Source organism: Euprymna scolopes, chromosome 1 (assembly GCF_053919585.1).
Source record: "Euprymna scolopes isolate OS-2025 chromosome 1, ASM5391958v1, whole genome shotgun sequence".
Taxonomy (NCBI): domain Eukaryota; kingdom Metazoa; phylum Mollusca; class Cephalopoda; order Sepiida; family Sepiolidae; genus Euprymna; species Euprymna scolopes.
In genome coordinates this window covers 114,286,609-114,313,584 of record NC_136482.1, presented here as the reverse complement: position 1 = coordinate 114,313,584, position 26,976 = coordinate 114,286,609, and the positions used below count along the sequence as shown (strand labels likewise).

The window sequence follows — 26,976 nt, the reverse complement described above, 5'->3', positions numbered from 1 at the left end:
TATATTGTACGAAACCGTTTGGTTCTGAAGATCTCCGAAAAATAAAATTTCATTTAATTTGATCGAGTAGTTTTGTTTTTTTTTAATTTTTTTTACAGCGGAAAAACACGTTTTTATGAGAGCGCGTTGAAATCGGCGATTATGGAATTTTTGAACACGCCACGGGGAGATAACGCAAAGTAAAGCGCCGACACGCCCTCCCCATCTTTATTACTTGCTTTTCTTCCTAAAAATCGAACCTTTTGCTCGGTATCATAAATTGTTTTTTTTTTCGCTGTAAAAAAAAAAAATAAAAAAAAAACTACTTGATGAATTTAAGTGAATTTTTTTTTCTGAGAACTTCGTCCCAAAACGGATACGTACAATATAACCTTTTTTCAATATTTTCATTTTTTTTTAATGTCTTGATAAAACTACAAGTACCTTACCCAGATTACAAACCGTAGTTATACAGCTAGATTACAAAAAAAAAAAACATCTTAAAAATAACAAATTTAAAAAAAAACTTTTTTTTTACAGAATTTAAACCGAATCAAACAGATTTTGGCCGAACTAAACCTTAAACGTAGATTAGGATTTTAAAAATGTGGTTTAAATTCGATAGAAGTACTCGAAGTTTGAATTAAAAACGAACGTTAACTTACCCAAAACTGGTAATTTTTCGATCTCCTGGTAGTTGAATACAATTGGCCCAGTCTCATCTTCATTTCGCATGTCTCTTTTCTTGTTGATGGTAGCCATGACTTCATTGTAAAGCGTTTCGTAGGCTTTCTGGTCAGCGAGCAAGAAATACATACACCAAAATGACAAGCGGAACGTATTGTAGTTGACGTGCAGGTAAACTAAATTGTGACCCATGATGTCCTGCTCAGACTGCCCGTGCGACTTCATGAACTCTGTGGAATACCGGATGTAGTCAGAAAGGTCTTCGCGTGCGAGGATCTCGTCGGATTTCGGTTGCTTGCAGAGAACCTGGAGAGCCTTCGTCGCCTTGGGAAACAGCATGATGGGCATGCCGAGCCATAAATAGTTAAAGTACTTGTGGAAGACATCAAAACACTGGTAGACGGTGACCGGTTCAAACTCAGAGTTGTCGCTACGTCCGAAAATCGTGTAAAACATGGCGGCAAAGTTGGTCTTAGAAACGAATTTACGAAGACCGTCCGTTTGGTCGGAAGGGACGTTCTCGTTGCTGTCCATCTTCAGAACGCTATTGAAGGACTCCTCCAGGTGCGTTGCGTAGCGTCGCATAGCAGTTGCCAGGTAGGAACCGCGGACAGTTTTGCCTGCCTCTTTTATCATTTTGCGAGCATTGACCAATACAAAACTGAACACGTTCATGTTGACCTGCTTTTGAATAGCCTCAAAATCAAATTTACGTTCCTTGCTCATCGCTTCCACGCTGTGGGGATCCATGATGATAGTTAATCGTTGATGAAAGAAACGAATGGTAAATATGTCTCCATGATTCTTTTGGCTTTTGTGTAAAAAGTCAACTGCGTTATTTCGGAAACTTTCACCGTTGCCCCAAAGGAAATGTCCAGGTACCAAATCGGGTTCTCCCTTTCGACTATAATAAAAAAAAAAGTTTTAATTAGTAAAAATTACAATATATATATATATATATATATATATATATATATATATATATAATAGTTTATGTTTACCTATAAACTGATATCACAAAACGCATAAGATATCCTGAATTCTGAGATTGAATATTGTTTTTATCAAATCAGTTGTAATTTTTCTAATTATTTTTTTTAATTAAACAAACTATCTACCTATAAGTTGTGTACTTCTATCGACACTTCACTGTATATTGAATTGATATTTCTTTTGATACTTATGCAGAGAAGGTACCGTGCTAAAATATAAACATTAGGTGCTTAGTGCATTTAGTGATCCGCGCTATTTTTTTAATCGTATTTCCAAGTTTAAGTTTTATGCTTTTTTATTCAATTGTAAGGTTAAAGTTCAGAATAGGTACAAAACACCCTCCCCTCCCCATGTTAAGAATAGCTTTTTAAATAATAACGTTATTATTTCAGCACGGATCAATAAGTGCATGAGTAACAAACATTATTTAGAAACCTATTCTTAACATGGGGAGGGTGTTTTGTAACTATTCTGTACTTTTTCATGAGCAGAATATACCGTACAACGTTAACACTTCAATAACACAGAACATTCTCTGCATAAGTAGCTTTAATTGTATGTTAGCTATGATACTGCAGTAAGACTTAGTAACACATGAATGAGGTTTTAGCATTATATCAAAATTCGTGAATTTTCGAATAGAATCAAAGTGAAATAAAATGATAGTGATTATGTCACAACTGGTCGGGGATAATATAGAATTCTTTACTTAAAACCGAGGTATCCAACGATGTTTAAACAAGGCTAATTACATTAGTCAACGCCTAACAACGAGTTAAAATAAACTCTGGTAGAAGCTTCAAATTGTTTTATTAAAAACATTGATACATTTTAAATTGTATATCATATTGCAAAATATTTAAGGTTCAGTTTTTAGGAAGGTATGTCTATAGACATTTTAAGAGATTTACAGTAATTGCAATTTATAATTTGTTAGGAAATCAACCAATCAATCACCAATAGTAAAATTAAGTCGTTTTCAATATTAATATAATTATTAACAGTGGAATTAAACGCAGATGTTCTTTAACATAAGATTTGAATCGATAAATGTATACAGTTTTATAATTTAGATAAATTACGCGGGTCTTGTTCGAATTTATATTAATTCAAATTTGAAAACAATTTTAATAATCGGAGTAATAATTAGGTTTCAGTAATTTACAATAAACTAAACTATTTATTTTTAAACTGTTAATGATAAAAAACATTTCTAGTCGAAAGGATAGCTATTACGGAAATTATTCAACACTGGACTTTATATTCATATGATCACTTCAGTGCATAAAATAAGCTACAAAGGAAAAAAGTTCCAGAACTGGAGTGATTCTATAAACTACGCCATAAAATAGGTCTATTTTATTCAAGGTTTCACTGGACTCCAGAAATCACGTAGAAATAAGTTAATTATTTTGAAATTATTGATGTAACTACGTTAGTTTCATTTCCCACGGAGCTGTATTATTTCTGTCAAAATCTGCATTAATAATTTAACATCAGATAAGAGAAGAGAAAAACGTTTTAAGCAAAGAAATTTTTTTTCTTTTAATGACACTTGGTTGTACGAAAGATTCCGAATAAAAATGACCTTTATTACAACTTTTGGGTGAAAAGATTGCACAATAACTTGGACTAAATTGTTGTATAATTTATATAATACCGCTTCACCGAAAAAGAAATAAAACCATAGAGTATGAAGGGGAGAAAAAAGAAAATACTCACTGTTGTCGGAAGATGTATTTTTTGTAAATCATGGCCAAAATGATGGTAAAGGTTATTAAATAAAGCACCAGCATTTTGCAGTTTTTGTGGATATCCTGGAAAGAAAAATATTGACCATTTTATTCACATAAAATAAAAAGTATGTTTTTTTAATATAGCTCCACTCTCCGAGTTTTCCCATATGTATTTGATAACTTTCAAAACAAAAGTCATGTAGTTTATGGTTGGAGTTGCGAAATAATGATAAAATTGTTATAAATACACTTGAAAATCACACATCCGATTATAGACGGGAGTGATTCTATAAAATTGCCATGGACTACAAGATATTGATATGAAAAACAGAAACAGTTTAAATGCATTTTCTGAAACTTATTCAGAAGTAATACATCTGTTAAAAAGATATAAAATGACCTGCTCCATTTTCTTTAAAAATATACACATGAGAATAAGAAGGAAATCTATGAAGAGGTTTTTAAACGCTATTTTCTGGAGCGATTAAAAATATATATATATAATGAGACCTTTCAGCTTCGATAACAACAAGTACCCCATGTAAGCGCTCCTGTCTTGAAGGAAAAGCGAAGCAGGTGTTGCACAATAACTAACTGCACTTCTCTTGCATAGGCAGCTCGTGTTCATAAGCAAGGAAAGGTTTTAGACTAGAAATAATTGTGAGAATGAGCAGAGAAAGACTAGTTTTATTTCGGCGTCTTTTTCCCAGACTAGTTTAATTAATCAGTCGTTAGAAAGATGGTGCATTCCTTTCGCAAGAGTATTTGTGAAAGGGGAGCATCCCTCCCAACCTCGATAGAGAACTAACTGGGCACGTTGAGCACACAATCCGTGCCACGTAGCAGATATGATACGATGTTGTAAGATTGAAATCACCTAACAGATCCAATATTGCAGTAGGTGCCATGGCTACATAATGTGATCTTGGGATGCCATTTCTATCGTGCTTCAATTCTGATTTCAATAGAATATGTATTAAGTGGATTCGAACAACTCAAGTAGAATTTGGTTACAACCGAAGAAGCAATTGTATTCCTTAAACATGGAAAAGGATGCAATGTTGGAACGGAGAGGAGCCGTAGCTTTAATGTATATTAATCCCATTCTGTGTTCTAACGAAACACTGGCATACTCTTACATTAATTAGTAAATTCATAACTGATTGTGGTAAACAATTTATGCATAGGTCTATCAAAACAGTGAGCACCGTGGTTATAAGGTCTACAGACACCTATTTTTGGTATAAAAAATAAATACATATATATATATATATATATATATATATCTCGGAATCTATGCGAAAAGCTCACAAAACAAGTTGCAGGTTGATTGTGAAAAATTTTTTTCAAGTATTACGAAAGGAATGCCTTTAAACTGGGGAGGGGGGAAATCTAAAAAAAAGTTTGAAATTGATATTGAGAAATAATCAAAGAAATAATATGAAAGTGCACTAGAGGACCAGGCAGAGACTTATCTTTTAAGAAGTTGATTACAGGGGCGTTGGAAAAAAAAAATTAAAAAATGCCTCTCAGAATAAACACTCCCAACCTATGTTAAGAACGGCTTTCGGAATGAACACCCCTTGGAGGTTGGACAACGAGTGCACATTGACCTAGGTTACGATAGTAAATCTACTTGGGAAATAGTTATTTAAATACCAAAAGGTTTAGAGTGTTATAGTGATATGTTAAAGAGAATCACGTTTAATTGACTTCCTTTGACGTGAACATGTTAAGGAAAATTGCTGCGCGTGCATTAAGCTGTGTATTACCATTGAAAACCAAAGAGTTTTACTAATTTAGGTTGGGGGGGGGCAACGTTATTTGAAAATAATGTTTAAAAAAAAAAAAACTCACCGATGTATGCTATTAGAAAGTTACATTTAATGGTTTAAATAATATTTATGTACATTAGACAAAACTTTATACATTAGAAACTAAAAATATATATTTAATGCAAAAGCATGCCTCCCGAAAAAAGGTTACATTTTTCATATTGATAATTAATGAATAGGTAAAAGAAATAAAAGAGATGAAGTCTTTAGTTTGTTTCTATTCAAAATACGTTTAAACTTGTGTTTGGCTTAAACAATTTTTACTTTTTAACTAACAAAAAGTACAATTTTTGCGTGAAATTTCGTACTTGCTATGGTCCGGACTTTTTCTCTCCACAAAAGCACTTGTCAATCTTTTTTTTTTTTTTTTTTTTTTTTTTTTTTTTAAGCGTCGAGAAACGGTTAGCAATAGTCAGCCGAGGGGCTGAACGTCCGAGAGAATGGACGGGTACTTTTTTGTGTGTGTGTGTGTCAACTATGCATCTCAAGTGAGACAGGCCGCACCAAGTATTAAAGAAGTCGACCAGCAAACCCAAAGGGGCTGGCGATTGACCTCCTCTTCTCGCAAATCTGCCTCCTCTTACAGCAACTCCTTAAAGATTACAGGACGTTTGAAATCATGGCGTATGTGTTGAGGGGGAGGGGGAATGGTCGATTAACGAGGGGGAGGAGAGATCGACGGATGATCGGATGACCAATGATCTATTGTGCGAATAGGCAACGACTTGGTTATTAAAAAAAAGAAAAAAAAACACGTCTGATGGGTGTAAATGGACTCATTTGATTGGTGAGTGCGGTTTAATACCTTCGCCTACGTAAATCAGCATCATGGCAATAGGTGCACTAAGTAGTTTTGTCTTGACGCGATCTCTTCGAACCTTCAGTTGCTTAGAGATAGAGCTTAATATCAGTCGAGGATACGTTCCCGACATTCAGTCCAACGGGAACTGGGTTGCAACGGCCCTTTATCTGAGGAGCTATGGTATTAATCCTGGTAATCCTAGAAGGTCCATTTTCATACTCCTTGCAATTTAATAGCTTGAAATGCTCCTTTTTTAAAGGCGCTAGTTTAATTCTCACCTTGTGTCACATCTACCTGCGGTTTGTGGGCAGCAAATACTAGCACTCTTTATTTCCTCTTCGTAGTCTAGGTTACATTTGTAGCATTATTTTTGTCAGAGTTCAAATTATATTATTGATATGTCTTGAATAAATGAATAAAAATCTTTCTTCTGTGAATAACATTTTCATACAAAAAAAAATGCACGTTAAAATAAATAACAAAAGGTACTTCAACTGAATTTGAATCTCACAGAGGTTTTAACTAAGTTTTAGGTAGAGTTTGGTTCCAAATCCACAAAAGCTATAAAGATAATTTTAAGATGACAGTGATTTGTTTCAATTTTTTTTCTTTCGCTATGGAAATACGCATTTTAAAAATTTATTTCTCGTTTGGTTTGTGGTGAGAATAGGTAAACATTCCCTCTCCGTGCTTTTCTATTAAGAATAATGATTTTAAATATATATCTAAAAAAAAAATGAAGGCAAGGGTTTTTGTTAACATAAGTATTAACATATAATTAATATGCAAAGAGACACCTGTCATATATGAAGTTTTAACGTACTAAAAAAATATTTTTTTTTTAAAAGTGACTATTTCGTGTTTATATAGAATTATTTAAAAATATAACGCTTCTTTTAAATAAATTAGTTAATATTACAGCGATGGGATATCGGATAGAGTTCGCTAAATTGGGCGAGTAAATGTACACTTGTTGAACCGCTGGCGGACCATAGGGAATACATCACGTCACTTTACACAACTAAATGGATGGGGCATTAGCGTGTTATTAAAAGTTGGACTAAATCACAATCAACTCTAACATTTTGATAAACGGAAGACCATTTCCACAATGAAATTAAGAATAAGTTCCAACTTCAATTTTAGACACCCATAAACATGATGCTATACTCAGCAGTATCAAACGTATAAACTAATCTATATATGAAATGTAAGTATAAAACTATCGTTTGTCCGGGTGTACTTGCTTGAATCTTGTATTATACGCGTACTAAAAGTCTGAATTTGTTTGGCAATGTCATGACGTCATTTCTAACAAACTTTTCAAACTTAACTAAGGCTGGAATGCTATATGGTTTGGTTTCGATTCCAACTAATTCTACACAATCATTTTTTTTTAACTGCTATATATTAGGTATAATATAATTAATCAAGTTACGCCGGACCTAAACGAGAATCACTCCCGCACTATAATTTGATATTTTGTTTTAGTTTGTAGTATAATTTTCGAAGTTTGGGGGGTATTCCGAAAGCCGTTCTAAATATAGGGACATCGGGGGTGGGGGTTATGTCGTAACTGCAGAATACTGGTTAAAATTATATGAGTGATTCTCGTTCAGGTCCGCCGATGTTACGAATACCGTGTTTTTTCTTTGTTTTAATTTCACGGTTGATAAAAATTGGTGCTTATGCAGGTTTTCTAAGTTTAAAGATACCGCAACAATTTAATTTATTTATGTACGTATTTACTGTTAAGTACGGGTTTCTAAACAACATTATAATTTCAGCACCGTTTTTATTCGGTCTGAATACCAAGAGTTTTTTTTTTATAAACTCTTAAATTTAATTCATATTGTCTTTCTGAAATATTTGAAAAACACAAAACTAAAATATACATCTCAATCGGATTTCATATCTGGTTCTAATTTCGGCAAGAATTGGGATCGTCTAGCGGGCAAGATTCTTTTTACTAGATTCTCTTGCGCCAGACTATCACATTTATTAAACGGAAAATGTGCGCTGAAAGAAGAGAGTAAAAAATATTTTTAAAAAAGCAAAATAATAAACTATATAAGAAAATCGGCTAGCAGCAAGCGTAAAACCAAAGACAGAAAACACTTTACAGACTTCTCAATCAGTTTCAATAAAACTTCGCATAGTCAAGTGATTAACGACACGGGATGAATATTCAGGTATCGAAAGTTCAAAGTCAGGTCGTTCCACAGAAACATTTTCATCAAATCGACACTTGACTGCGTCTAAACAGTTAGAAAAAGAAGTAATGAAAATTTAAAAAAAATTAAAAATCGAACTAAAAGAAATTGTTATAAGATACGCTGGAAAATAAAAGCCTATTCCGTGTGATTTTATGTCTTTCTTTGTACCTCTGTAATCAATGAAATATCTACCAGGATTTTTTTTTTGTAAACGCTGGACTACCGTGTAGTATACTTAACAGACAAGAAATTACTTTTGTTAAACGCATCAAATTTAATTTTCCATATACCTGAATAAGTAATAAAAAAAAAAAAATTACCCCTAGTCCGGAGATGGGCAAGTTATTGTTTTTCATTTACGCTTTGTTAAATATTAATCCATGACACGAAGCAAACTATGTTTTCCCCCTCTTCTCGTACATCGTAAAATAGCTTCAAACGCAATTACATTTCTCAACAAATAAACATCCAAAACAGTTGTAGAATGGTTAAAGTATGCTGATCGGAAGAAAATTAATTTTAATACATCTTGTTAAAGTTATTTTTGCATAGTTTTTGTTTCTATGTTTCGGTTGTTAGCTATACTGCACGGTTACAGTTTAAAATGTACTATACAGAGCGAAAATATCCTTAACCCATAAACCTGTGCAAATGGAATTCATACATCACCGATATTTATAAAATTACTTAATCTAGCAAATATTTGATGTGTGTAATATCGTTGTGTAAAAGTTCCGCTCTTGTGTATACGTTTCTTGATTTATGTGATACCCCCGTGATGAAAATGATAACGGGTGCATCTTTAAATGTCATAGAGTTGAAAAATATTCGGACAAATAAAATCTTAAAAGGGTAGTTTGGGCAGCATTTATTAGAACTATGATGTCCGTGGTTATCGCTAACGTTTAGAACATCCATGTCGGATTTGCAGTTAGACTAAAAAATAGATAAAGATATGGTTTGAATTTCTGTTGCAACTGAATGCAATGCGATTGATTTTCGACCCCATATAATGACACGATAAATTAATGTTATTGTTACATTATATGGCATATATATTATATATATATATATATATATATATAGGCCATCTGGTTGGTTTAACTGTGGCATTCCCTTACACTTTCAATAAAAATCAGGGGACATGTCTATACAATAATGTATGGCAATTCATCCTTTTTAAACGCAATTGAATTTTAATTTGTAAGACTACTAGATATATTTGTGCGGAAAAATTTTGAGGAGGCACTTATTTTCCGCTTCTCAAAAGTTATATCCCACAAAAATTCGCTGTGTTCTGTAAAATTGTATGTGGTTTCTAAAACTAGTGTAATTGCTTGAACGGAAATACTATACATATAGATTTTTTTTTTTTTAAATAGAATAACTTTAGTTACCATTTTGAGAGACGTGGACATTCCCCATGTCTTAAGAAACACAAGGTGCTTAATTTTCTATTCGTCCGAGACGACAATCACATAAAAGACTCTAAAATAAAGCGTGTATATATATATATATATATATATATATATATATATATGAACAAAGTTCCGTACTGTTTTATGTAATGAAAATAAAACTTGCCATTGTGTATATATTTACGCACACATTTTGCCTATTTTTATAGCATCATTGAAATCACTATATCTGATATGGAGTTAAAACAAATATAATTATTTTTAAAAGTTCGAATATTTAGCTAAGCTGAAACCTATTTCTTTGTTGTTTTGTTTATATGCTAAGTATATGAACTAATATTTTTTGCAAGAGTGTGTGCTGCTAGACCAGATATGGAAAGCCCGTGCTTTAAAAATAAGTATGAACTAAACCCACTTAAGTGTAGTCAGACCTAGTTTAAAGACCTGTAGAGTTTGCGGAAGTGACGATAGCGGCTTTTGACTTTTTTTTTTCTTTCTTTTTTCTTCCTTATGCGGATTTCCCCCTCTCTTTTACGTCATAAAATAGCAACAGTATCGGCAGGAAGAACTTAGGTCTGAGAAAATCGTCAAGTTAACGACATTGTTTTGATTTTCTTTTTGTGCCACGCGCACACAACTTCCTTTCTTACGTATTTGAACAATAAATAAACACGTTGTTAAATAGACATATTTGCCTTTGTTATTTTACAGAATATGAATTATTATTATTATTATTTTTAATGTGCGTAAAACCGAGCCGGTGCGTGTTTACACATACCCTACCCTACACGTGGTAAAATCTATACACACACATACACACAATATATATATAATATTTAGTAGAGGAGATGCTCGACGTTGCCTGGGAATTAAGGTACTCCTTATGCATTAGAAAGCTAAATCAAACCAGTAGAGAAAATTGGGCACTTATGTAGAATATGCACCGTGCTAAAATAAATGTTTAGATACTCATTCTTAACATATTGAAAGGGGGGACCATTTAAAAAAAAACAAAAAAAAAAAACTATACTGTACTTTCATCCATCAATTAATTAATAGTAAAGATAGCATTTATTTAAATTGAAAATCACATCTAAAAACAAAAGGCCCGGTTCGTATTCAGCATAAGTGTCGCAATTTAATATTAATAGTTGAGCATTCAAAACTTTATGAACACGTTTTCTTCCATCATTTCACGCCGTAATTAGCTGAATATAGTTACCATTAGCAACCAGTTGCAAAGAAGAAAAAGTTTAACTTTGTTACATTTATTATTATCATATATATATATATATATATATATATATATATATATATATATAAACAGGTTTGTATTACAATGCACAAAGGCGCGAAAAAATTGTCAAAAACAAATATATGACAAACACATGTCAGCAAAAGGTAAGTTACTTTTCCAACCAACTGAATAAGATTTGAGTGTTTTTTTATTTAATGTAAAATGTTTATTTTGTTCGGAAAACAAAGTATTAACCCAGAATACCATTGTGATATTTTTTTTAAATATAGAACTAGCCATAGCATCAAATTCCCCATCATATTTAACCAATTAAAATTTGTTTAAGCTTAATTTTTTATTTGGTAATTGTATCGCCTAACAGACAGGACATTTGATGTATCTGTTTAACAGCTGTAATTAAATACAATTCAACTTAAGAGTTCTCAGCACCATACACACAAAAAAAAAGGCTTGATACAATAGAAAATACTATTCCACGTTAAAAAGATATATTTTAAAATAAATATATCGAAATTTCAAGCAAGCGTATGGCCGGGATTAACAGGAAATCGCTTTAAAAATGCATTTTTCATACGAAACATTTTTTTTTTTTTTTGCATCATACACAGAACGATCGAACGAGTGAGAAAACTTATTTCTTCTCTCTATCTCTATAAGATGTGGTTCCGTAATCGAGCAGCTGCCCTATTTTCAGCCAAGAAAAAAAAAATGTACTCAACCATAACGCACATCTCAGAAAATAAAATGCTTCCTTTTGCGGTTGTTCAATTTTTAGTTCATATTGAAAAACAATTCAGACCAACTGATTATTTATATATGAAAAAAAAAAAAAAAAAAAAGAATCGAACAGATTGCATAACCGACGAAAATAAAAAAAAAAGTCGTAGGTTTTGAGTCATGCGAAAACAAGTAGGTTTCAACTTATATGAATAAAAAAAAAAAACTAAAAAAAAACACGGGGGAAATTTAGATTCTATTTTCGTCTCTGTTTCCGGTAAAAACACGTGGTGTTTAATAATAGAGCAATCTCATTCTTCGGAGAAATAAGCATGGCTTATGAGCGTAATACAAAAGGTGTCACACGTAAATTCAGTAAAAAATAGTGTGTGTGTGTATATATATATATATATATATATATATATATATATAGAGAGAGAGAGAGAGAGAGTAGATGTCATCGTGGTAATATTTTGAACAAATATATTAAACCGACGTGAAGTCATAACGTGTGGAAGTAAGCCGGCATTTTCACACGCCGAAAAGAGTTGATTTGCCGTTAAAAATATCTCTTTTCTACAAGTTTGGGGCACTTCATCTTTTCTTTCTTCGATCAGTAAAGGAGAAATCCTTCTAGACTGAAGTGATCAAACTTTTGTTTCAATCCAACGTGGCCCTTTTTTATGAGAGCTGGACTTTTCTCACATTTAAAATTGACCTTCAGTTTAACCCTGTCTTACTTGGACGAAAAATAAATGAAAAGTAATATTATATATATATATATATATATATATATTAGGCACCGCCAAAAATGGCCGCAAAATCAAGTTGTTGTTGTTGTTTTTTAAAACGAAATTACGTTTATTAAAATCCATTATTTCTGAGTAACTTTTTTTTTCCAGAAAGATAAAACCCTGAATTTTATCATATAGAAAACAGAATAATGTAAAACTTTTTCTACTATTTTTAATTCAATTTTAAATGTTAAATTTTCCCAAAAAGTTAACAATTGACATTTTTTGTCTTGCACAAAAAACGTACTTAAATATTAAAAAAAAAGGGGTTTTTGAAATAATTAATTAATTTATTTATTGTCTAACTAAGATTTAGGATGATTTTCTAAGAGAATATGCAAAAATATTATAATATAAGTACCTGAATTTCAAATAATTCCTCTTATTCATATAGGTAACCAGATATTCGCGTTGACGTAGAGTTCAGATCGACTCTGTTTACGTTTTCGTCTGATAAAAAGCAAACTATGGAAGACCAAACAGGCCAAAAAAAACTTATTTTTCAGTGACGAAAATTTCAATGTATTATTAAGCTGAGGCTGGCCAGTACCAGATGGGTGACCATTTGTATGCGTTTGGTTTTTAATGTGTATGTGTGTGGGGGCCAGACTCCCCAAAATGGGGGGGGGCAATTTAAAGCAGAATAAAAAAAAATTATTTCAGCGCGTTTGGTCCACCATAGTCAAAGGCGGCAAACGTTTTCAAACGGGATCGAAAAAAAAGATGCTATTTTTAACACAAAGGGCACAATATTTATCGAATTTTTTTTTTTGGTATCGATTATTCAAAGCATGCCCTGTTTAATAATGGTCATGCATTATTCGGCTCGCTAAAAAAAAATTGTTAATTTATTTATCAAAAATTTTAAAATAGCTTTTTTCGTATAAATATTAAAAAAAATTTTTTTTGTTTTGCTTAACTTAAATTAATTATTTTACTTAACATATTCACCGAATTTCACACTTCAAAACTCAAAAGCAGGATAATTAAACACAATCGAAGTTCTGATATTCAGACGTCAAAATAAGGTATGCAAACAATTTTTTTTTTTTTTTTTTTTTTTGAATCTATAATTCTGTCCCTTACAACACAATATGTTGATTTCAGTCTCAGATGATTATTTTAAGCATATTTGTTCCCACTTCAAAACAAGGGGGGGGTTTGTAAGCAAAAAAATATATATATATAAATATCGTTTATGAAAAATAAGTACACTGTTATAAAGTTCATTCTTCTCCTAACCATCGCTGAAAATTTCGTATTGATCGGATAATTACCTGATTTTTGGTAGATTTTAAAAAAGACGGTCCGTCAAAAAGTACTGACCTGCCCCCCCAGTTTTGGCGGTGCCTAATATATATATATATATACAGACACACAAACAAACAAGGTGACTGTAGGTAAAGAATAGTTGACAACGTCTCCTGTCATGTTGGGACTGGGTTTTAGATGATATTTCGAAACACTGATGAGGGCAGGCGTTGTTATTTTTATTGTTTAACTATGAAGCGCATCGGCCAGTTTACGTCGATACGCAGTACGCAATCTAATATCGAAAAACAAATTGCACGAGCAAGGAGGTCAATAGTCGGTATAGATACAAACGGATATATAAGTTGCGGAAGTTTCTTTTTTTTTTTTTTTTAATCGACCATACGTGAAACGATTTTAGGCTCAACCGATCACAAAACTTGAATGAGGATACCAATTTTGTTTAAAATATTTTGCTTAATGGTATTGACAAAATCAACTGTGTCAAGTAGTGAAAGGTTTGCTTAAGCTTTAATGTAATTACGCGTACAATTATACAACATTGTAAAAGAACAAATATATATATATATATATATATATATATATACTATAAAAAGATATCTATTAATGGGTATATGTAAAAAGATATTCTATTAATGGGTATATGTGTGTATATGAAGAACGGTTAGAAAAGTAAGCTATAACTATTAGATGGAAGTAGCACTGCTTTAATCAAGCTTAATTTACACTTATTTATTCACGATATTGAACAGATATATATTGTATTTCAAAAACTTAACAACCCGATTCTTTTTCTTATAGACTGACATAATTATGAATCAAATTCTAAAATCAAGAACTAAGATAGATTAAATGAATGATACATTTGGGATATTGATTAAAAGGAATTATAAAGGAATTTTTAGCAACCATATGAGAGATAACTATTGTATTAATAGTATAAATGTTTTCCTTAAAAATGTTCGAATTAAAGTTCAAGGAGATTTGATTACAAGACCTATCAAGTGGGGTTAGGAGGTCACCCAAAGGTTTTTAAGTAGTTATTGAATCGGAACATTATTCGTACTTGTATCTGTGGGGTGATTTATCTCGCCCATCGAGTTAAGCCAGCTTCCTTAGTATACGCCCATCTCAAACACTACTGATGTAGCGTTTGACATGTAAACAATGCTTAGTCGGCCTTTGTTTAAGAAAAAGAAGGGGGCACACATCCTAATCAAAGGGTTTCTAGAATTCGCAAATAGACTCCTGACAGGTACAAGTATTCCAGGCTTTTCTAGATACAAGTTAACACCAAAAAACACTAAAAAGATTATGGCCAATTTTGAAGCATATGATTAGGTTGGGGGACTTCTTTTACAGGTTCCCTATGTCAATGAGAATGAAACATATAAAGAAAATGTGTTTCTTTTCTACTTATTGTTAGTCTTAGAAACTTAATATAGTTTATATGAGACCTCTGCCGATTCCAATATTTTGTTAGTATGCTCAATAAAATCTGAAACCAGAGATTAAAAAAGGAAAACGTGTGAGTTCTCTCTTAATGTGTAGATTAAATCTTGTATTCAATTAATCACATACACTAGTTTTCTAAAAAAAAAAAAAAAAAAAAAAAAAATTGTGGTGGCATTACATAACTTTAAAGAGTAGATAGAGCGTAAAATAAAATTAAAAAACGATCCAATAGAAATAATCGTTAAAAATAATAAAACGAATTACAGATACTTTTGTTTCATCAGTTCTTTTTAGTTCCTCTAAAGAAAATAGACAAATAAGTGAAAGTTCTCAACATGTGAATGATAGAGGCAAGTCAATGACTTTGTTATACAAGTGAAAGTTAGAACTGGTTAAAGGAAATGTTATGTAAAATGTCACGTCTATTAGATATTAATGATCCTCAGTAAAACGTATTCTTTTTAATCAAACGGTTACTGTAAAAACATACCAACCACCTGTCGAATGTATGTAAATGTTCTTTCTATCTCTCTCTCCTATATAACGGACAATCTAGTTTATTGCTATATAAAAAGTGTACACTATTATAAGTCAATGTTCTATTAATAGTTTATATATATATATATATATATATATATATATATATTGTATCTGTGTGTGTATATATGAAGAAAGGTTAGAAAAGTAAGGTATAACTACTAGATGGAAGTAGTGATATATTGTAACTATATATATATATATATATATATATATATATATATATATATATAAAACGGCAGCTAAAGGTGGATTTAAAATACAAAATCAATAAATGCAATTCCAACAAAAATGAGTGCTGCTCTAAAAATAAATAAATAAATAAATAAATAAATTAAAGATGACCCATTAGGAGAATTTACAATAATAATAAACGTTGTAGTCATCAGACTAATAAAAAGTGCACTTAATAATAAGTATTTTTTTATGTTATAAAACGCTGAATTAAAAAATTGTAAAAAGGAATCCCATCAAGTCCCAGGACAATTTAGAGATTAAATATCTTCGGTAAAAAGGTAAAAATTAACACAAGCGCACACAATCACAGGGTGTTATAACTTATACTACGGTTTGATCTTAAATAAGGTTAAAAAAAAAACAACAACAGACAACATGTCCGCATTTTCAGTCCAGACACCACAAAGCACGAACGAACCAGATCGCTCTCAGTACCAACAGCTGAAAGTTTGTTTTTGCTATTATCAAACATGCTATAGCAGAAGTAATAGTAATCGTCCTATCGGACTATTTGTTGAAGTCAATTTACTGATTTATTTATGTTTTTGTAAAATTACTCAATTGAGAGGATATCGCATATACGTAAAATAAATAGTGGATCATGTTAGCGCGAAATAAATACGCATATATATATATATATATATATATATATATATATATATATATATACACGCACACACATTAATATATACAGCGAAACAGTTGATGACAAATAATAGTTGGTATATCAATATAGGTCTTAGTTTTCATACAAAGATAAGATCATACAACTTCTCCCTTTTACAAGAAATCCAATAGCAGTATTAGTTTAGTATTAGGATTGATTTGTTAGTTTTGTATCTCTTTATATTAGAAAGAACTACTGTTGATATGGATTTCAGGGTCAGAAGCGGAACTGTCCCCTAGGTCCTCATTCATTCTATATCAATACCGGGCGTGACCGGCTAAATAGCGCGTATGACAATAACGACAAGGTTCTCAATGAAAGTTGTGTAGGATGGAGACCTGTTGATCGCTACGTATTGCCGGCGTTTGACAAGTCAGTCAACTGACCGGACAATATCAGTTTATCTGTCGTTATATCTATACAGCGTTACACTCGTGTTGGAGTTGGACGACTATAAATAGAGCGTGGCTTAATTGTATTTTGTAGGCGCGTGTTTATTAAAAATGCAGATGATAATTTAATTATAGAAAATGTGTTTATGATGTAATAAAATCGTTCTGTCGGGTTTTAATTTCTGAATGACGCTACAAAGTTAAATCGAAGACTACTTCGGATTGGAAAAAATATGATGAAAATATAGTTCTACTGTGGTAAGATGTTCTTTTTCGTTAAAGAAAGTTAAATAAAATAAATAGTTGTGTGTGTGTGTGTGTGTGTGTGTGTGTGTGTGTGTGTGTGTGATGCAGAGATTGGCCGTTTCATAGCTCGTAGTGCAATTAGACAAGCCGGTGCCTCAAGCCGGGATCGAAACTTGACCGTTAAGACAGTCGGCGATTTTAAGTATTGAGATATATATATATATATATATATATATATATATATATATATATATATATACACAGAAAAAGCGATAGACACAGGACTCAATTACGTTTGTAAGGTACTTATTACTCGTTATGCTATAGAGCGACCTACTATTAGCCATCGATACCGGCAGTTTTAAAAAATGTGGATCTTCTGATCAGTTGGTCTGGAAAGTACCTTAGAGATACATAGTTAAACTAATGATAAATAATGGGGAACCTGCTGAAGTACTTGCTAACAAAACCGGTTGGAGTTTCTACGCATTGCAACCGCCGGTATCAATAACTACACGAAATTTCACTGCATAATAGTATATATATATATATATATATATATATATATATATATATATATATATATATATAACACATACATGTGAGAGAGAGAGAGAGAGACTATGAAAAATAAACACTAAGTAATGAAAAGCAATGCTTTCACAACAGAGTATGAAAGTCACATACAGTCTGGTCGATATGAAATTGAATACTCGTAACCATATACTGTGTATAGTTTTGTTATAGTAGTAAACTTATTAACTATGAGGCGAGGGAGAAATATGAATGGCATTAAAGAGTGTCTAACTGTGAGCGTGTCAAAATAAATGTGGGAAAAATGAATTACTTACTTGTAATGTAAATAGTTTCACTTCCAAATAAATGAGTAGAATAGTGTAGTGTGAATTGCAAACTTGACTTTATATTCTTTTCGCCGCTGTGGGCGTGTCTTTCAACAACTAAGATTGACCAATGAAATGGGATCGGGAAATTTTGGCAAGATATGGACTGAATGAGATATATATACACGAATAGTAAAATGGATTTTTTGGTTGTTATGTTTTTTTGTTTTGTTTTATCAAGTGTTTTGAAGCAGGAGGTGGAGGGGAACGGATATTTCAGATAAAAATTAACAGACGCAATATATGGAGGATAACATTTCCTCTCTTATTTCTTCTTCCCTCCCCCCCTTCTCTCATTCTAATTGTGTGTGTACACACAGACATACATACAAACCATCCCACGTACGGAATTGACGTGTGAAAACGCTCAGCCGAAGAAGGACCCGAGACAAAAACAAAATAGGTGCGTCTTGGAAACCGTGCGCGATAATATAGATAGGTTTAATTAAAATTATACGGCGATCGAAAAAAAAAAAAGACAAAAATAAGTCTTTTTTTTTAATAAAAGAAAAAAAAGAAAGAAAAAAAAACGACCGAGTTAAAAAAATAAAATCGAACTAAAATATCCAAAGAAAGAGAGAGAGAGATAGAGAGAGAAAAACAAGACAAAAGAAACGGTATACTGCACGGATAAGATAATGGAAGATGTATTCTTTATCAGAGTTTGGAGCGCGTAAACATGGAAATCCGTCAGACATGGTATCAATTTCCTCGGTTGGATTTCTCAGGCCAACTTCTTGGTCTGACGACCGCATGACGGGAAGCCGACAATCATCAGGTACCCATTTTCTTTTTCCGTGTTTACGCTCTTCAAACGTAAATATACATACGTGCTTTTACCACTATTAGACACTTTTTCGCTTATAAATATAGCTACTTATAAATACGTTACATTGCTATCAGGAACAGGTGCTCGTTATGGTTCATCAAAGATAATATTATTGAAACTTATTCGATTACAACGGAAGAGCGTCATTTCCTCTTCAAAATGTAAGTTGATTTCCCCCCCCCCCTTTTTGTAAATGCACACTATATAAATACATTAGTGATGGGACGATTCCAATATTTAAGATTCCGATACAATTAACAATTCCGATTCTTTATAAATCTCTAAATATTTTACAATAAAATTGCTATTTCTTTCCGAATACTGTAAAAAAATTCACGTTTAATGTGCATATATATATATATATTTTTTTCTTTCTTTTTTTCAAACGTAAACACAGTTTTGGGGGGATGGTCTGTGGATTTAAGGTTTACTAGTAGCCTAAAATCAATAAATATGTATTATTTTATTATTACTACCAGCAAATGGAAGAGTTTACTTTAAACAAATCATATAAAAAAATACAATAGAATCGTTTTTGATATCAGAAAATACGCACCTATTTTTCGGATTCTGTCCCCACCCCCCATTTAAATTTTTCCGGTTCCCAATCAATCATCCCAACACTTATATATATATATATATATATATATATATATATATACACACACACACAGGGTGACCCCCACCAAAAAAAAACGGGCCCCAACTCTAATTAGCCCATGTTTCTTAGTGTTTTGTACGAATGAAATGAAACTTTGGTCCTAACTAGTTTATTATATTCAAAACATCACATCAAAACACTAGGGTCTTTGGCCTTTTTTTCTCTGTTCTACAGCATAAATTCTTGGCCCTCGGGACAAGATCAAAGTGTAGTATCTGTTCTTCAGATGCTGCACTTCTATTTCTTGTTCTCTTTCGTTGGAGGAGAAATCCTTCACGACTGAGACAATTTTTATTTTTGTACCTTTTCTTCACGTTAAAAAACGACCCTGGTGTATAACTCTGTCCCGTGGGGAGGCATAGTAAATAGGTACAGCATATGTTCTAGATATACTTTCTATGTTTTTTTTTGGTCACCCTATATATATATATATATATATATATATATAAACAAAATGTACTGGTGTTAAATGAATGTTGACAATGTTCACACACACACACACATGTGGTCAAGCCACGTAAATATACTGTGCACTTAAAAAAGAAAAGAAAATTTATCGGAAATTAACTTTTTATTTAAACTTATAATAACCACATTAATGTGTACGATGGGGCTAATAACCCTTTTCCGCGGCAGTTAAGGACAGTAACAGGGTTGAGGGTTGGGAATAGAATACAATACAAGTGATAAAATTGTTACTCCTTCTCCATCAAACAAATTATCCTTAATATATAAAATTGAAATATAAACATGAATTGTTCCTTATACTTACGTCATTTGTGAACTTACAATTATAAACCCGATCGATAGGTTCGATTTTGTGATAACCACATACGCTTGAGAAATCCAGGCCTTTTTTTTTTCAGACAAGTCTAGGAGAAAGTAAAAAAAAAAAAAATCCCTTGTCTATTTTACTAGGAACAAATTGTAGCACCTGATCTGGTGCTATATTTTGTCGGCACTCATGCATCTATGTTACCGCGCTGAAATAATAACGTTATTTAGAAACCCATTCTTAACATGGGGAGGGTTGGGTGTTTTGTAACCATTCTGTATTTTTTCCAACTCACAATTTAATCTATACTCATATTTTTTTTTTGCTGTGTGTGTGTGTGTGTATATTAATATTCATATTAAAACCCTTTTTACTATTTATTTAAAAAGAAAATACAACTTTTTTTTATACATGGATCGTGGAAATTGCAAAAGAGCTAGCTAATTTGCATAATCTTTTAAACATTTATTTCAATTAATTGCCTATTAATTTTTCGGTTTTCTTATTAAATAATCATCTTTAGTTAACTATTTACGTGTAATTGTATTCGTGCAGATATTCTACATGATTTATTCTTGCGTAATATTTGCGTAAAAAAAGTTACAGTGAACACAAAAAACTCTTTCTATATTTTTGTATGCGTTTATATATTTGTTTAACAGATGTTGCCTACCAAACTCCTATCAGGTGTTAGTCTACATACATGAAACTTAATATATAGGGTATTCTAACCCATGCGAAACTTTATATTTGGGTTTTAGCCGGGGGAAATCGGTGCAAAAGTGAGAATTAAAGAAATGGTATTTTCTAGATGAAGGCCGATCGACGGCATTACATGTTTGCGTAACGTAATAACTATTGGTTAAGGTTTTAAATTTTAGCCTTGCAGCAAACATGTTTTTATAGCTCAGACATTAATGTCAAAAGAAAAAGTACATCGTAAGCTAAACGTTTTGGTTTCGAGTCTCGGTAGTGGTGGAGGAGTCATTTTTCTTTTAACTTTTTAAAGTATTACTATGGGTCCAATATAATGTAATAATAAATACGAATTCTGCATTAATCAAAAAATCATTTACGCGTATTTTACGACTGGGCAATGCCGGGCGGTCTGCCAGTAAAACAATGTATAATTGAATTTAACATAAAAATACTTTTAACAAGAACAGCGCGGTAATAGACAGATAAACACCATTTTGTCTTTTCTGCTGCCGGTTCCTGAAAAAGTTTTTATAGTATTTTTTAAATTGTTGTTGCAATCCAGAGTACCCGTTTTGGAGCGCGGGATTTTTCCTCACATCATAAACCGACCTTATGCCTTGCTGTGCCCCCGTGGAGACGAGGGTGGGTGGGTGAGTGTAGGACAAGTAAATAAGAACAGACATTCTCTGCTTATCACGGCACTGTTTCCAGTCGTTGAGGACGTCCATTGACACCAAACTCTGGCAATGCCGATAGAATAGCGACGCGGTTGGTGATTGTACAACTTTTCTTTTACTGGGGACTTTCGCGCATACCAGCCAACCCTACTTTAAACAAGCGAGGGTGACATGCTTGAAAGTCTACAGCGAGACAAAAGTTGCGCGATCACTGACCGCACATCTGCTGGGTCAGTATTGCAGACAAAAAACTTATTCTATGCATATTCTCTGCAGAAGGTTAGACACAAGAACAACTGTGGTTCGACAAAAATGTTTTTTTGTGTGGAATGAACTGGATTTGAACTTAGTACACCCAGGATCTCAATCCGCGTTGTTATCCACTTCGCCACCGTCTTTCATATAAATTAGGTGAACAACAAAGGTTGGAGAGTGTAGTCTACCCTACTATTTTTCTATACAAGGGAGAATATATGGGTTAATACCTTTCCCAAGCTTATGGTGGAAATTGACGTAAGAGAAATATTAAAATATGACAGTAGCAGATTTCAAAGTGATTGCTTTTTTTACACAATATTCATTTTACAACACACACACACACACACACACACACACACACACACACATATATATATATATATATATATATATATATATATATATATATTAGAGAGCGAGAGAAAGAAATGTGAACCGTTGAATCACCCACTGAGCACGTGTTTCTTTAGATCCGTGAAACAGAGGTTGAATATAATCAAATAGACAAAAAGAATCAAATTTAGTCCTTTTCTGCTCGATATATGAACCCTCTTCCGCTTCTTTAAATCTATGGTTTAAATAATATTACTAATAGTGTTGATATTTCTTTATATTAGTAATGCGCTATTTCAATCAGTTTTATTTCTGTATGACCTTCGACTGTTCAGGCAAAGACATCGACAAAAGCGATAATGATTGATACTCTATGAAATAAGAGCGGATGAGCCTAACAATAAGCAGTGAGAGAGAGAGAGAGAGAGAGAGAGAGGACGAGAGTGATAGATAGGTAACCGATGGGTCAGTTGGTGATCTCTGCCGCTAATTAGAACACTTAAAAATGGAAGTTCTCTCAAATATATATCTCAATCCTAAATCTGCTGAAAACTGTAAACTGTTTCATGTGATTAAATTATATAGAGGAAAAGGCCTTCGGGGAAACAAGCGTTGATTAATTCAGCTTTAGAATAATATCGAGTTCTATAGAATTAGGTGTGCGTGATTAGTCGTATGAATACCGTCGTTGGCGTTTATGTAGTTATACACAGTTCAATTCTTAAATCTGTTCTAGTCATTACGCACGTATACCGGTGAAACAAGTATATACACCAACCAAATGACAAAAACTACACGTGTTCAATTAATTGTATACATTGATTAATTTATAATAGATGTCTTGCATTAGCATTAAATAAATATAAACATCTACATACACCTTATATAAGATATAAAAATTTCATGGTAAGAGTATCTGGAATAAGCGGGTGAATATCTGGCATCCGGCAGGATGCTTCATGCCCAGAAAACACAAAAAATAAGAAACTTGATTAAAAAAAACCCCTAAAAACATCTATATCCATCGACAGATATATATGTGTGTGTGTGTGTGTGTCTGCCCGTGTACATAGATATCTGCATCACATAGACAGCTACACAAACACCTGCACATATATATGTACGTACACATAATATATCTGCACACACGCACACTTACACCTGTACATCTGCACACACACACACACAGTTTTATATAAACTATTAGCATTAAATTCACATTCCCCCCGTACAAAGAATACTTATCTGAAAAATAGGTTTCAACATAAACACATCTCTTACATAATTCTCAATCTAAAGCTGTACACTTAGACTTTACTTGATATTAAACGGGGAAAAAACTCATGGATGTCAAATCATAAATAAAAATAGATGCGGAAAAAACGAAAACAAATTACAGAAACGGAAAAACGCACTTTGACGTTTTTTCCGATTCTAAAATAAATAAATAAATAAATAGCGATTACTTGTCTACTTAGCCGAATGAAACAAGTATATTGCCATTACTTTTTATCTCGACTAATATCTGTTCCTACAAACTCTTTCTCTCAGTTGAAACGGTGTTACTCTTTCTTAAGTATCGTTATTTTCATATATAGATACTCGATTGAGCTCCAATATGCTTGCGGGAGAAATTTCCAGCTAAAACGCATCTAGCTACAAACTTTGAAAAAAAAATATATATATAATTTTTTCATACGGAGCTAAGAGGGTTTCTTTTCAAGAACTACGAGTCTGTAGAATGCAGTACTATGAGGCTACTCCCCAGCTAGGTACACCGCGGCGCGGCTGTCTTTTCGTTAACATTCTTGTTGAGATATATTATTACTGAATAACATTCAGCTGAGTGTTTATCGTTCCGTCCATCTGGTGTAGACGCATAAACCTGCCCTCTAGTGTATTTTGGGCCTTGATTGGCGGTAACTCGTTAGCAAAAATAAATTACATTTGTAAGATTTAATAAACGATTCAACTTCGCAGTCGCACCGTAAAAAAATAATGAGTTAATTCTTAAAACAATTATTTAATGATAAGTGCTTCAAAGTACTTAAAACCTAAAAGTTTGTATGTGTGTGTATATACATATATAAATAGACGCAAGTGCATGCACATATATATATATATATTTATATATATGCATGAAAGTATGTACGTGCGTGCATATATATATATATATATATACACGTATGTGCATGTGTGTATATATGTACACATATATGCAAGTGTGTGTGTATATGTATACACGTGTGTATATATATATATATACATGAAAGTGTAAAGTATATACATGTCTATATATATGTCTCTCTATTTTTTCATTTTTCTTATCATTTTGTTTAAGCCAGCGCTGGGGCATCCTACCAGATGCCAAACATACACCTGCTATTTTTGACACTCCAACCGAGAGATCTTTTTAAGATTCTAACCGTCCCTTTAAGTGCAATTGTTTGAATCTCCTTTGCACTTGGTTTAGCGTGTGCATATTATATATATATATATATATATATATATATATATATATATTACACACACACCTTAAAAACACCCCCGACATAAATACTATTGTCAAACATAAACCGCTAAATCTCACACCTACAGATCAGAGATCCCTAGATAACAGAAAACCATCTACTCTATTAGTTCTTTCCCTGGGACTGCTAGACTTTGGAATTCCCTCCCTACTCCCTTCTTCAATGATTGTACGTACATGCAAAAGTTCAAGTATAATGGAAACATACATATTGCTGCTCAACTCCCTACAGAGTGTCCCTGCAAATGTTGTCCCCGGTAGTAGCCCCCTACATTATAATGGTACTGTGCCTTGTTTGGAGTAAAAATACAATCAAAATAAAATCAGCAATTAGGTAATACCGTGTATATTTTGTAGCGAATACAAGCTTACATATTTAATTTTATAGCAACATTCAATAGAAGTGTGTAGAAATTACATTTTGGACGAGGCTAACTGACATGCGGAGTAAAGTTATTTTTTTTAATGCATTTTAACACTAAAAGCGATTCTACTTAAGATCACTTGTATATTTTAGGTTTGGAACATTTTTGTTTTCACTTTTGAAGAATTCCATTAGGAAGAAGGGGAAACAAATCAAGAAGTTTTTTAAAACATTCGTTTTAAAATGTTACACGCATTCCAATAATGATTGTTGAAAGCGATAACTTTTATTTTGATGCTTTACGAAAACTTAATTTTGTAGAAAAAAAAATCGATAATTTTAGTCGTGCATTTTTAAATATGATCGCTTTCATTCGTTCGTTTTTTTTTTTTTTTTTTTTTTTTTTTTAGATTTTTCATTTTAAAAATTTACAAAAAAATGTCTAATTTATTTCGAAATTAGAATCTATACTCTGATATTTCTTTATTTTTCGGGGCGTGTGTATTAAAATTCATATATAAAAAAAAACCCAACTTTTTTCTAGTTATTTAAAAAAAAAAAAAAATTGTTATATATGGTTGTGGAATTGTATTCACCTGCAATAGATCTAGCTGATATGCATATTGTTTCATTTTAATTAATTCCCTATTAGTTTTTCTTCAGTTTTCTTAGAGGGTGATCAACTTTAGTTAAGTATTATGTGTAATTATATTCATGTAGATATTCTACATAAATTATACTTGCGTAATATTTGCGTAAAAAGTTATAGTAAAAAAACGAACCTATATATGTGTGTGTGTGTGTGTGTGTTTAAATTTTACCTACCAAACTCCTTTGCTAGTTTTTGGTCTACAGACATGACACCTAATATATAGGAAATTAGAACCACTGGGAACTTTATGTTTGGGTTTTAGCTGAGGGAAATCGGTGCAAGAGTGTGGAAATGGAATTTGCCAGCCGAAGGTCGAACGACAGCATTACGAATATGCATGCGTAACGTAATAGCTATTGGTTCATGTTTTAATTTTTTAGCTTTGTAGCGAACATGCCATAGCTCAGGTATTAACATCAAAGGAAAAGTAAATTGTAAGCTAAACGTTTTGGTTTCGATTCTCGATGGTGACGCACGAGTCTTTTTTTTTTTTTTTTTACTTTTAAAATCTTTACTATATATTCGGTCCAATATAATATAATAAATACGAAATCTGCTTTAAATAAATATCATATTTAAGCGTATTTTACGACCAGGCAATACCGGGCGGAGTGCTAGTTATGTTATAAAAACAAAAATATTATAATTCAAAAGATATTCACATAACGATTTACTTTTTGTAAACTAAATATACTCGTTTGTTTTTTCAAAGAAGCTCACGAAACTAACAATTCTTTGAATTGTCTCTAGCTTGTTTTTAGTGAAACTCTTCAACCATAAAACAACAAATCTGTTTAGTAAATCTAAAATGCACAAGTGACAAAAAAAGTCTTGAAAATTTTATATTGGGGTGAAAAAAAAAAAACACTCATGAAACCCACCAGCGGGCTAGCGAAACCATTTCTTTTCTGTGGAATCTGAATACTTGGAAGATCTTATAAATTTGAAACTATATTGCGAAAATAGATGTAAATTTTACATGTATTTGTTTATACAGATAATTTTTATTTTATTTTATGAAAACAAAATTCTTTGAACGAAAGAAGCCGTAAACT

At 32.2% G+C, this 26,976-nt stretch overlaps 1 protein-coding gene across 5 annotated transcripts in view; it reads right to left on the bottom strand.

Moving 5' to 3' along the window:
• LOC145266508 (cytochrome P450 7A1-like) overlaps nt 1-26,976 on the bottom strand; it is a 153,548-nt gene that overhangs the window by 8,656 nt on the left and 117,916 nt on the right. For 2 of the 5 annotated variants that reach the window (XM_080122369.1, XM_080122282.1), the window contains exons 2-3: nt 3,382-3,476; nt 645-1,570 (exon numbers count right to left, since the gene is read on the bottom strand). In XM_080122369.1, coding sequence (XP_079978495.1) covers nt 645-1,570; nt 3,382-3,455 — 1,000 coding nt within the window. In that variant the 5' untranslated portion in view covers nt 3,456-3,476. Of the gene's footprint in view, nt 1-644; nt 1,571-3,381; nt 3,477-5,538; nt 5,971-7,275; nt 7,356-18,092; nt 18,601-26,976 lie in introns of those variants that run through there. The other 3 variants (XM_080122545.1, XM_080122457.1, XM_080122597.1) reach the window with 3 other exon arrangements.